At 38.5% G+C, this 12,328-nt stretch overlaps 1 protein-coding gene across 1 annotated transcript in view; it reads left to right on the top strand.

Moving 5' to 3' along the window:
* The window catches only part of CTNNA2 (catenin alpha 2), a 478,376-nt gene that overhangs the window by 371,218 nt on the left and 94,830 nt on the right, over positions 1-12,328 (top strand). Inside the window, exon 9 of the mRNA XM_054514537.1 lies at positions 5,454-5,606. Coding sequence (XP_054370512.1) covers positions 5,454-5,606 — 153 coding nt within the window. The remainder of the gene's footprint in view (positions 1-5,453; positions 5,607-12,328) is intronic.

Genomic DNA, 12,328 nt, shown 5'->3' with positions numbered 1-12,328 from the left:
TTTTGACTTCCCTAATGTTTTTCACTGTCTGCTCAGTTCCTACCTGTATTTCTGGCTTTCCCACATTTTTGATTGGAAACTCTGTATTGTCCTCTACCTGTTAATCCCCTGTATAATTCTTTATTTTTAGAAATAATGAATATTTAATAGAATCCCAGAACTGCTATCAGAGTTGTGTCTTTGTTGTTCTATCCAGACATGAAAGACAGAGTTCATACCCTGATAATCCTCACATGTTTGGGGAGTATGTGGTTATTATTCACCCAAACATATAATTTTTTTTTCTCTGCTTCTATGTAACTGCACTAATATTGCTAGCAAGCCTGAGGCTTGCCCTCACTGAAAAATATTTTTTGAAAGGGCAGTATAAAATTTTTCTGTTATGAAAATTGATAAACCACCCACCTTAGGCCCTAAAAAAAACCCCAGCAAACAAACAAACAAATTTAAATCAATGGGGATTAAGTACCTTAGCACTTGGTAACTGGGTTCTTCATGCTTTGGGCCATGAACCATTTTGAGGAATCCTTTGCAGTGGCCCACGACTAGGAGGAATGTTCTTTGTGTGTGTTTCTTATACTCTTCCAAATTTTTGGTCAAAAATTGTCACTTCAACTTGCTTTCTGTTAGCAAATTCACCCCAAATCTTTTCCTGACTATGGCAGCTTCTCTATAGAGAGAGGAGAGCTCACACATGGAAAAATATATTGAGAAGCTGAAACTAAAAGAGAGCAGGTATAGATTAGATTTTAGGAAGGAATTGTTCCCTGTGAGGGTGGGCAGGCCCTGGCACAGGGTGCCCAGAGCAGCTGTGGCTGCCCCTGGATCCCTGGAAGTGCCCAAGGCCAGGTTGGACATTGGGGCTTGGAGCAGCCTGGGCTGGTGGAAGGTGTCCCTGCCCATGGCAGGGGGTTGGAACTGGGATCTTTAAGATCCAGGCCATTTCATTATTCTAATAAGTATTACCTGTCTTTGTTACCTGTATTTGGTTTCTCTCTGTCTCAAATCTTACTTTATCAATCTATTCCATAGATCTGGAGTTTGAGTATGCAAGTGTGATACATGTTCTAAATATCAGTCTTTTTGCTGTTTAATCTGCCAAGACATCACTGCTGGTGTTGCTGTCCCCATCCCCCAAGTTTACCATTCTTTGGTCAGATCCTTTGTGACAAACTCTGCAGAATTGACTGAGACTTTCTCTTTAGCACCAAACTGCAGCAGCTCCTAATGGTCACTGCCTTATTCTCCAGAACTCAATTTCACAGCATATTGGAGGCGACACACCTTAACTTAGTGGAGAAGGCTTTATTTTCATCCCTTTCAACTGAATTAATGCCTGTTTGGGAGCTCTCTGCAGGTGCAAACTGGAGCTGGGTTGCAACACCCATTAAATGGAAAATGGTGAATAAGGTGCTCCTTGGTAAACTTTTGTTACAGGCAGCTCTGCACTGCCAGGCTTTATAAAGTTTAACAATCTGTTGGAGTCATTAATCTCCTGCTGTGGCTTTACCTTCCAGTGGCAGGATTAGACATTTAATTCTCTACTAGACTGTAAGTAGCACTGAGACATTTTGGTTCTAAAATTGTTATATAGCCACGGAAAACATCGTTTTGGTGGGCATTTAACCTCTTTGAGCTCAATTATGGCTGTGAACTGACAATGATAAAAGTGCCCTAAAGAGTGCTTAGAACAGTGGAGCATGATGCTATCAAAAACAGCAACTTGACTGTGCACCATAAACTGATGGAATTGACTGAACTGGAAAGGCATAAAATCTGCCTGTGCACCATTCATGCTTTCAAAAATATTTCCAGGTCTTGATGTTTACCTTCTATATTTTTTGTTGGTGTAGCAAATTTCTTAATCTGTTAGCTTTATGTACATTAATAATGTTTCCTTTCTGACAAAATGAATTAAGCAAGACCTTAATTTAATGTGCTTCCTCCTCTAATAAATGAAGTTTCACGTGGTGGAATTTGTGCTTTGAATTCATCTCTAAATTAAAAATCCTGTGGGGGAAAAAACCTAAAGCGTTGTCTTACAAGTAATAGTGTGTGTCATAATATTTACATCAGAACTCAGCATAAATTAAGGCATTGCAGAGGCATTTGTTAATACAGGTGCATGAGCAAAGCCCTGGTGCTGGTTTTGGAATAAAACATGACAGGCTTTTGCTGCTTTCAGATTCAAGTCACAGCCTTCTCCCATTCCCTTCTGAGCTGACATTACCTGCATGAAACTGAAATCTCTGGGTGCACAAGCCATCACTTAGACTGGGCTTTGTTGCAGTATGCACAGGAACACACAAGATTGCTTTCCCAGTAGTTATTTACCTTGATGAATAGCCCTAATTGGATCAAATAGACTGGTAATGGTGAGCCAGTACTTTTAAATGTCTTGTCTTGTGCCATTTATATTACCTTGTCATGTATCCATTTGAGCTCTTGCATGAATGTCTTGCCTTCCTACTGCTGTCACATTTAACAAATGATTTTGTCAAGGTATTCTTTACAGCTTGTGGTGAAGGATGGCAAAATTTGTGGTCTCCAGCTTACATAAAACCTGTTAACTCTACCTTTCAACTTCAATGCAAGGACGTCCTAAAACTCAGATAACAAATTCCTAAAGAAATTATAGTGCCTGTTTACAAGAGGGGCCAGAAATATTCTTCTGACATCTATGATTAACACAGCAGAAGAAAAATAGAATGTATTAATTTTGTATTTATTAAATCTGTGACAGTCAGAATTCAGATTCTTTTTTTTTTCAGCTGCTGCAATTATGAACCTCAGAGTGCAACACACAGTTACCAGTAGAAACCAGATATCTATTTTATTCATTCCTTTTGATTCAGAAAGAGCTCTACTGTATATTTACTATGGTAAACCCCAAATTGCTGGTTAGCTGATGCTCTTGCTGTCCTTTTTATTGATTTCTGGTACGTGGTTGTAGGCTGAAGATATTTAACAGTGATGAAAATATGCTGCTTACTTGAACATCCTGAGACTGCTGTTACAATTCCATGGGGCATATTGTTATAACCTGATCCATAACAGCACATTACCTTGGATTAAAAATTGAATTCTTGTTCATTGAATAAATACCAGCCTTTGGAACAGATCCCTCCTCATGGCAGGACACAAACAGGAAAGTGCTGGTGCTCATTTAGCATTTAAAGTAAGGTTTTTAGTGCAGTGGACAGTAGTTTTCACTGGCACATACTGAATTTGAGCAAGTGGAATTTTTTAAGGACCTCTCACTGAGAATGAGCTGGAAGCCACATTGGATTTTTAAAAGCTTGATGTGTTCCTTTATAAATGCTACCATTTGGCCTTTTTTGATACAATGGGCATCAAAGTCTAACTGTGGGTACACAAATCAGGCATCTGATCTGGAGTTTGCCTGCAAGCCCTGGGAAATGGATGTCTGCAGAGGAGAATTATGCAAATTTATGATGCACCTTTTCTGGCAGTATTTCTCCCTTAAAGCTGGCTATAGGGGCAACTACTGATTTAATAGGGAATCACAGAATATCCTGAGTTGGAAGGGACCCACAAAGATCATAGAGTCCAACTCCAGGTTGTCCTTCACAGAGCAACCCCAAGAATCCCACCATGTGTCTGAATTCTTAAGTTAAAAAATTTTTATAAATACTGACTGGAAATCTATCAACCATAGCATGCAGGGTGCTGTGCTGCTGCACTGTTCTCTGACACTGAGCATCTTAGAACATTATTTCTTCTTTCTCTTGCAATGTTTTGATGTATTTGGAACAATAATGTTATTTATATTGAGATGGTACCTATGAAAACTATTCCTGGATTGGGGTCCCATTGTGTGTGATGCTGTGCAAATAGACCCAAAGCATGGTCTGAAAGAGCTTTTAATGTAAGAATAAAATAAGAGTCAGCAAGTGGAGAGCAGCAGATTGATGGGAGAAAAAAATAAAGAGAACAAGATGGAAATGTAATAGGTGGTAGCAAACACACACCAGCTTCCAAACTGTTGGCAGGTCTCTGATAGATGATTCTTTTCTTCTTTTTGTCTTCTTTCCTCCCCCTGTTTGTATGTGTTACTGAGTTAGCTATTCTGAGTGCCTTTAATCATTTTGAAAGTGGAAAAAAAACAAAAAAAACTTTCCAGGTTGAATCTGAGTAGAATTAATTTTTAAGGAGAATTGAGAACTGCTTAATAGGTTGACTGCTTCCGTTGTGATGGAAATAAAATGAATACCTCCTACAAGCACATATATGCTATTCTGCTTTGCTTGTTTTTACTGCACCACTCAGGGAATGAAGGAAAATATTCAAAGTTAGCTTTCTCCTTATTCAAATAGAGCTGAGAATTGCTGCCATCAAACAGCAAATGCATCTTGGATTGTGTATTTGCAATGTCTGACAATAGGCCGGTTTTCAGTGTGATTGGGTGTTTTGATGGCACCTTGTCTAGCTAAAGCTTTCTTGTCTGGGCTGCAGAATAGAGAAAATTACCTCTCTGGGTGCTTCATCTAACTAAAAATGCATGATTTAAGGAGACTAATGGGTACCCAAGGCTCCAGGCTGAATAGCTCCTAACTTCTGTTTGAGTCCACAGTTTTTCATTCTTAACAACCCAAAAGCTGGAGAAAACATAATCAAGATGTTTCTGATCCACAGTCCCACAGAGCAGTTAAGCTTCCAGGAAGAATTATTTAAGATTTCAGTCATTTTTCTGGCTGTCTTTCAAATTTTGGAGAAGTTTGACATTAATTAGTGGTCATTAGCAAGGTGGAAAAGAGGTTAGTGACATTATTCTTACAGTAATACTGTTTCAAATAGATGTTTATATAGACTAACAGGTGTTAAATCTTCAGTAACTTGTAAGGTGTTTTTTTTTTTTTTACCTTTAGAATGAATTGGAATGTTTTCTAATCTGCCTGGAAAATGGTAAAAAGGTTTTCTGTTTATACTTCTTGGAGCTATTCAAAAGGGAATACAAAGCACAGGGCATCTGCTTCACAAAATATTAATTATTGCATGGAATACTATTCACTGGAGGAATTAGAGAAGGCTTAGAAATATCCAGGCTAATATTTTTTAATGGTTGCTTGGAGTTAAGCTCCTTAATCCATATTTGCCTTTTTAGTCAGCTGAATTGTTTTTTCAAGTAGTGTGGAGCTTTCAATTCTCATCAATTTGCTGTGTCTTACATGAGTTCTCACCATCATTCTGTACAGATCCATTCAGGCCAGTAGGATTGGGTGTATGTCAGCACAAATCCCAGGGGGGCTTTGCAGAGCCTGGGCCCTCAAGTTTTTAATTTTGCTTGCTGCAAATATTGGAGAAAAGAAAGCAAAAAAACCAAATTCCCACATTACGCCACAAGACGCAACGCATCGGTGCTGCAACATGAACAGGGGGAACGTGTGCTGATAAATGTCCTTTATTTACTGCTCTGCTGTCCTTTGTCCCAGCTCCGGAAGGCAGTGATGGATCACATCTCAGACTCATTCCTGGAGACCAACGTCCCACTGCTGGTTCTCATCGAGGCCGCCAAAAGCGGCAACGAGAAGGAGGTGAAGGAATACGCTCAGGTCTTCCGTGAACACGCCAACAAGTTAGTGGAGGTAAGCTCTTGGTGTCTTTGTGCTTTTGGCTGACCTTGTGATGTGTCAGAGAGTTTTTTTTCCCCAGCCTGGCAACCAAAGAAGGAGTGAGGATTTTTTTTTTGTTTTGGTTTTCAAGTGTGGTGGTGTTCACAGGAGTCCCAGAGCGAGGGAAGAGACGAGAATATTGACTCCATGTTTCAGAAGGCTGATTTATTATTTTATTGTTATATATTTATATTATATTAAAACTGTACTAAAAGAATACATGAAAGGATTTCATCAGAAGGCTTGAAAGGAATAGAAAAGAATGATAACAAAAGCTCGTGACTCTCAGAGAGTCCAAGCCAGCTGACTGCGATTGGCCATTAATTAGAAACAACCAACATGGACCAATCAAAGATGCACCTGTTGCATAATTATTGTTTTTCTTTTCCTCTGAGGTTTCTCAGGAGAAAAAATCCTAGCAAAGGGATTTTTCAGAAAACATCATGGCTACATTCAAGGTTGTTTATTTTTCTGTTACCTATAACATTTTTTCTCTGACCTGCCGAGGTTTGTCTGGAAGGTTGGGTTGAGGTACTCTGACTTCCTTCAGAGGCGGTGCTATTTTTTATGCTAAAAACTATGTGTATATTATTTACAATAATTTCTCAATACCTATCACTTATGTTAGACAGTGTGTTCCTTCTTTAAACTAATGTTAAAGTGCCACCATCACTTAGAAGCTGGAGGCTAGGAAGAAGGAGAAAGAAGGACAAAACACACCCAAATTCCTTTATTTTGGGACTTCGAGCCCCCATTCTAAAAACTCCAAAATTCTACTTTTCACCTTGTGACAAACTAACTATCATTCTATTTACACTTTTGTGGCTTGTAATTCTTCATGTAAGGTTGGTAATTTTTTTCTATGGGTCAAAATCAAAGGCACAGGGGTCTTGGGCTCTGTGCCAAGGTCTCTGAGCCCCCTGGCAGGGGCTTGAGCCATCCAGGACTGCCAGAGGCATGTCCTGGGTTCCAACAGTAAGTGACCTTATTGACACAGCCAGATTTCCATCTGGCACCTCCAGGAGAGGCAGGAAAAGTTACAGACTGGGAGAAATGTTGTTTCAGGAGTTCTGGTCAACTTTACACCAGTGATGGCCCCGGAAATGTTTGGATGATGGACAGAGGAATGTGCTGTGTTTTAGTGGTTCATTAAAGCAATTGAGCATGTTAGAAATGGTGTTAGCAGCAGTTTGTCAAAAGACATGAGCAACAAGAATTAAATTTCAGTTCAGCTTCACTAACAGTACAATTGAGCTGAATGTCTATTAAGTAAAAAGCCAAATCAGTGCTTCACAATCTGGTCCTGGCCAAGGACTGCTCTAGACTTAATTATTAGTCAGTCTGAACTGAAATAGGGAAAAGGACCCACAGCCTTAAGAACATGTATGGTCTTGAAAATTCTGTAGTTCATATATAAATATATATATATTTATAGTACCTTCTCTTTCTGAAGAGACATACTGTAAAATCAACCAGTGATAATTACAAGTCTTCAGGGATGATATTGAAATAGCTTTATTCTACCATGAGGAGTACAAAATAAAATGATTGAAACCTTGAATACTCATGGAATGGACATCTAATAAAATAATGATAATGTTCATTTTGGTTTGCCCTCCAACAGGCCAAGAACTATGAAAAGTGCTTTTTTAAAAAAAAATATAATTCAGTGATTTGCTCCATAACATTGTGTGGCATTTTTCTGCACTAACAATGTTTTGAAGGCTTTGTAGCCCCTTTGCAACGCATTTTCTTGTCACACAATGTGCTGTTTAGCAAAGGGAAATGCAATTAGGGAACTACTGATCTGACAGGTACTGAGCTACACATCTGAATGCCTTCTGTTAAAACAGGACTCATCCTAATTCTGTAGAGCCCGAGCTGAGGCAAAGAGTAAGGGTTCATTGGTTAATATTGACTAAATCTGGATTGTTCCCTGATAAAATAAGTCTCTGGATGTTTTTTTTTTAACAGTAGATGTGTGTTTTCAAATGTTCTAGAGCATCTCATCTTGCCATGTACCAAACAGGGAGTCAAGGTAGCTCATTCTGCTCTGGAAATCAGGTGTTTGCTATAGTACTTAACTTGTAGGTGCCTAAAGGAAGGTCTGGGGGGGTCTAAAATTTCTGTACAATGCTGAATCCAGTAATTTTTTATTGCTGTTGTCTGCAAGAGGATCACAGGGCTGTCAGCAACCTTCCCTCCCAGCCCCTGTGTACATGCAAAGATTTATTGCTGCCTCCTTGTGACTGGAGCTGTGGCAATGAAAAAGGAAATAGCTGGTAGGTGTGTAAAGAGAGGGAAAATAAACCCCAAGCAAATGGAAAACCCCCTCCACAATGTTTGTTCATAGTTATATTATAGTGGCAGCGGAGTTGTAGGCTTATATGCAGTGAACATATGTGGGGTTAGTGTTATAGCAGTCACATCCTCCACAGATTTGCAGAAAAGTGTTGCAATGACAGGTCTGATAGCATTATTAAAAAAGTTAAAAATAGCTAAGTAGTTGTTTTAAAAATATTATAAGAGGTAATGGCATAAAAGGAGGAAAAATACCTTTTAGGGGTGTAGTTAAAAAAAAAAAAAAGCCAAAAACTCCCTGCCAGAAAAACCCACAACTTTAAGGGGAAGAAGAAAGAGCTGTAATGCTGTTAAACTGTCAGAGGGAGAATTTAGGTTTATTCTTAGGAGGAGATTCTTTACTGTGAGCATGGTGAGACCCTGATGCCCCCAGAAAAGCTGCCCCATCCCTGGAAATGTCCAAGGCCAGGCTGGATGGGGCTTGGAGCAATGTGGGATAGTGGAAGGTGTCCCTGTCAATGACAGGGAGTGGCACAGGATGGACTGAAAAGTCCCCTCCAACCCAGGGCATTCTGTGATTCTATGAAACCAAAAAAAATGTACAGTTTCAATTATTTAGTCTTGGTTTTACAAGCCTAAAATTACATTAGATTTGTCTTTCAGACCAAACTGGAGGTTGGTTCATGATTTTTGACATGTGGTTAAGTTGCACCCCACCAAAAAGCAACAATGTTGGTTTCAATAGATGTCTCGGGCTAATACCTAATACTTTTATTCCATTTAGGCTGTTCCAGACTATTAGAAGCAGATTCTTAATTAAATTCTATATATCTGTGACAGCTGGTACTGGCTTGTGGGTGCATTCTTACTTTTTTCCAAGGATGGGTTCCTTTAGGTGGATCTTGCCCTTTTAGTAGTAAGAACTATTTCTGGTTCAGGTAAAAAGCATCTTGAAAAACAAATTTCTAGTGCAAGTGAAATTTTTAACCCCAAATTTCAAGTTCATCAGTCTGCAGAAGCAAATACGTATTTGGAATATATTTATGTCCCTTTTATACTGGATTTTTGCACTTCAAGTAGTTTCATAATTTTTACTTACTGATGCACAATGGAATCTTAGCAGATGGACTTCTCTGGTTTTGTGGGTCAAGTATCTTGCAAATAGTAAAGTGTGGTTTAAAGATGAGCCATAATCAAGTGACTATGAAATGTAAGATGCTTTCTCAGGCACGGGGCCAGAATTGCTTGCTAAGATATGCAAACACAGCTCTGCTGAAATGCGTGGAGTTGCACTTGCTCATGGTAGAGGAATTTGGCACTGCCGCTTCGATACTGTGAAAAGTCTGTAGTATTAATCATTAATTTTGAAATCTGAATTTCTTGGATGTCCTACCAAGCTCAATAGACAGCCTGTCAAGAGGTCAGGAAAAAATAATACATGTTTTAATATTTCTTTACGTGAAACCTGCATTTTTCCATCCTGAGGGGAAAAAAAATTGCACTTCTTGATATTTGTTGAATAGAAATGGCAGAATTTTCTCTGCTTAGCCAATACATTTTTAAAAATATATTTTGTCAGCTTGAGCCTTAAGGAGGTTAAGTTTCTTTTATAGTCCATATTGCAGAATATTTAAATCTTCTCTCAAAAGCCATTTTCATTATATAATAATTTCCCTTCCCTACCTCTTGCCATAACATTAATAACAACAAAGATGGATTGTCATTTTTCGAGACATTCACTGACAACTAGATTTGTCTATGGGTTTTGTTGGAAACACAGAGTGAGGTGTCACTTAACTATAATGTAAATCATACAAAATAAATCAAATTGTCAGATTCTGGGGGTAAATCATAATGATATAACAGAATTTAGATGGTACCAGTTCAGGCTTGTATGGGTAACTCTTTCCCTGGCAATGTTTTTTCACAGCCATTTCTCAATTTTTTTCTGCCCTCTGAAACTGAGGTTAGAGAAATGATGGTGCCTTTCTAGGTCATGATCTTTACCTCATGAATTCTTTATGTTTTTTAAGAAATTATTTCCAATGACTGAAAGTAAATTCCTGAGCTGTGATGCCAGCTTCAAATGTGACCTTGGGACCATTTAACTTTTCTACTCAAGAACCTTCATTGGTAGCATAAGGTTAATGACAGATAATTCTAACACCTACCACACAAAGGCACCTGACTGATAAATCAGTTCAGATTTATTCAATGCATCTATCAAAGCACTATAAGGAGGCTAATTAATTAATTTTCATCGTTCTGTTTACTAGAGGTTCTTTGGTTTAAGTGTTGGTCCCCTGGACTGTTTCTTGAAAAATTAAATTATTAAAGCTAACAAGTTTTCCTGGTGGATGACTTTCAGCATCCAGTAAACTCTTAAGAGCCATGGTAGCAGGCTGTTCAGTTGGAATTCAAATTATTGTGGAATGGATCAGACTTTCCATTCTCAAAAGGATGAGTATAAGGCCAAGAGATTTCTAATAGTTGTTTCACTTTGGATAGTTTTGATATTTTTAGGGAAATGCTTCACCATTTTGGTAGTCAGTGAACATTTACAAGAGTTAAACTCAGTTGCATTATTCTTATTTCCAACAGAACCTGAATGAAGGGGCGTTTTCCTCTTCAGTATGAACTGATGAAGCACCATATTTAAAGCACTTAAAAATCAACTTTTGAAAAGTCCCTTATCACTTTTGCATTAATTGATTTTTATGAAGAATTTTGTGGAGCCCACATGGATCTGTCTGTTTCACCTCATACAAAATTAAAAGATTTCTGGAGACACAACAAATAATAAAAAAGTTGCCTTGTAAGAGCACCTGGCCAGTGGAAGAACTGAGTTAGGCAATGGTTTATGGTGGTTTAAAGTGGATATAGTGAAAGCACATCAATAATATCATAGGGTTGGATGGTAATTTGGAGCAGATGAAATCTAACAGAACCTAGTTTTGGTTTATAGTCTCTCTCTCCAGTCAGTTTGCAGGAATCTTTAATAATTTTCTCAATGTAATTGCCACTTTCAAGAGGATAACGGGGTTATTTTTGGACAGTTAGAGCTTGGGGTTTTTAATTTTACAAAAGAAAAAAAGATGAAAATAGTTTGAACTTCTTTATGAGACACAATTCAGGCTACCTTTCATTTACTAAGAAATTTGTTATTTGGAGCTCCCTAATTCAGACTGATTGGAATATTTCTCATCATAAAGGTGGAAGCAGGTTTGCATGCTGAAGACAGGAGGGGAGAAAAAAATCCATTGTCAGTGTTTCCTGCACACAAAACAAGCAGCTGGGCCTTCTCAGTCACCCCTTCTTAGCTCAACTGGTAATGGGAGAAAAGGGACAAAATCGTGAAAGAGGATTTTACTCTGGTGGTCGACAATGGCTTTAATCTCAATTTACATCAGCATCAACAGGAGTAATATCCAAACAGTATTTTTTCTTCCCAGAAATAACTCTCAGAAAACCACAAAGAGTATTTTCTTGATGAGAAATGCAAAACTGGACTTTCTCCTAGGGAGTGGAGATCATCTGTGGAGCTCTGCAATGCACCTGAGGTCGATGCAGTGCTGGGAGCTCACCTTGCAGGAGGCACTGGTGGCCTTCATAAGGAAATAAGGAACAGTGACAGTGTTTTCTTTGTGCTTTTGTAAATATTGTATAAATCCACACATTGACAGATTTTAATTTAAGACAGACAGAACCCAGAGGAAGAAGCCTAAGCAAAAAAATTGGCTCATTTATTTCTGCAACTTCAGTTCAAGGAACAAAGGCTGTTCCTGCTGATATTTTCACACATACTTGACATGTTCTATTCTTTTTTTGTTTAAGTGCACGCTGCTGCTTCATCAGAGTACACAGCTAGCTGTTGGCTTCTGATGATGGAGAAAAAGTGTCAATATTCTGTCATAGCTTCTGCATCCAGCTTGCATCCTGAAAAATCTCTACATCCCTGGGTTTACTCTTACAGACTGAGCAGCTTTTTCTCTGCATTTTTCTTTTAGCTGATATTTAAGCTAGATAAGAAGTACAATTTAGGAAGTGGTAATCCTTGCTTCTAATCAAGGAGTGTTAAGAAGGTCATAGATTAGTTTAATTCAAGCTCTTCATTCAAGTTGAGAGATTTTACTTGAAATTAAAGCTGTGAGCTACCTTTGTGTCCTAGTGTTTCATCTGCTCAGTTTTAATTTCCATCCCAGACCTTTCTTTGTTGTGTGTGCAGCAGATGTTCCTCATTCCTGGTAAACATCAGGAGTGTACTGACATAGCTAAAGCCACAATCCACTTATTTACAGTGAGACAATGAGAAGTTTGGACTCTTTGAGTGAAGTTCCTGAGTCCTTCCTGCAGCCAGATCTGATGTGTTTGTCCACCTTGGAGGGGTAAATGCT

Source organism: Molothrus ater, chromosome 4, assembly GCF_012460135.2.
Source record: "Molothrus ater isolate BHLD 08-10-18 breed brown headed cowbird chromosome 4, BPBGC_Mater_1.1, whole genome shotgun sequence".
NCBI lineage: Eukaryota > Metazoa > Chordata > Aves > Passeriformes > Icteridae > Molothrus > Molothrus ater.
Note: the sequence above shows the minus strand (reverse complement) of the source record. Positions and strands in the feature narration are given on the sequence as shown.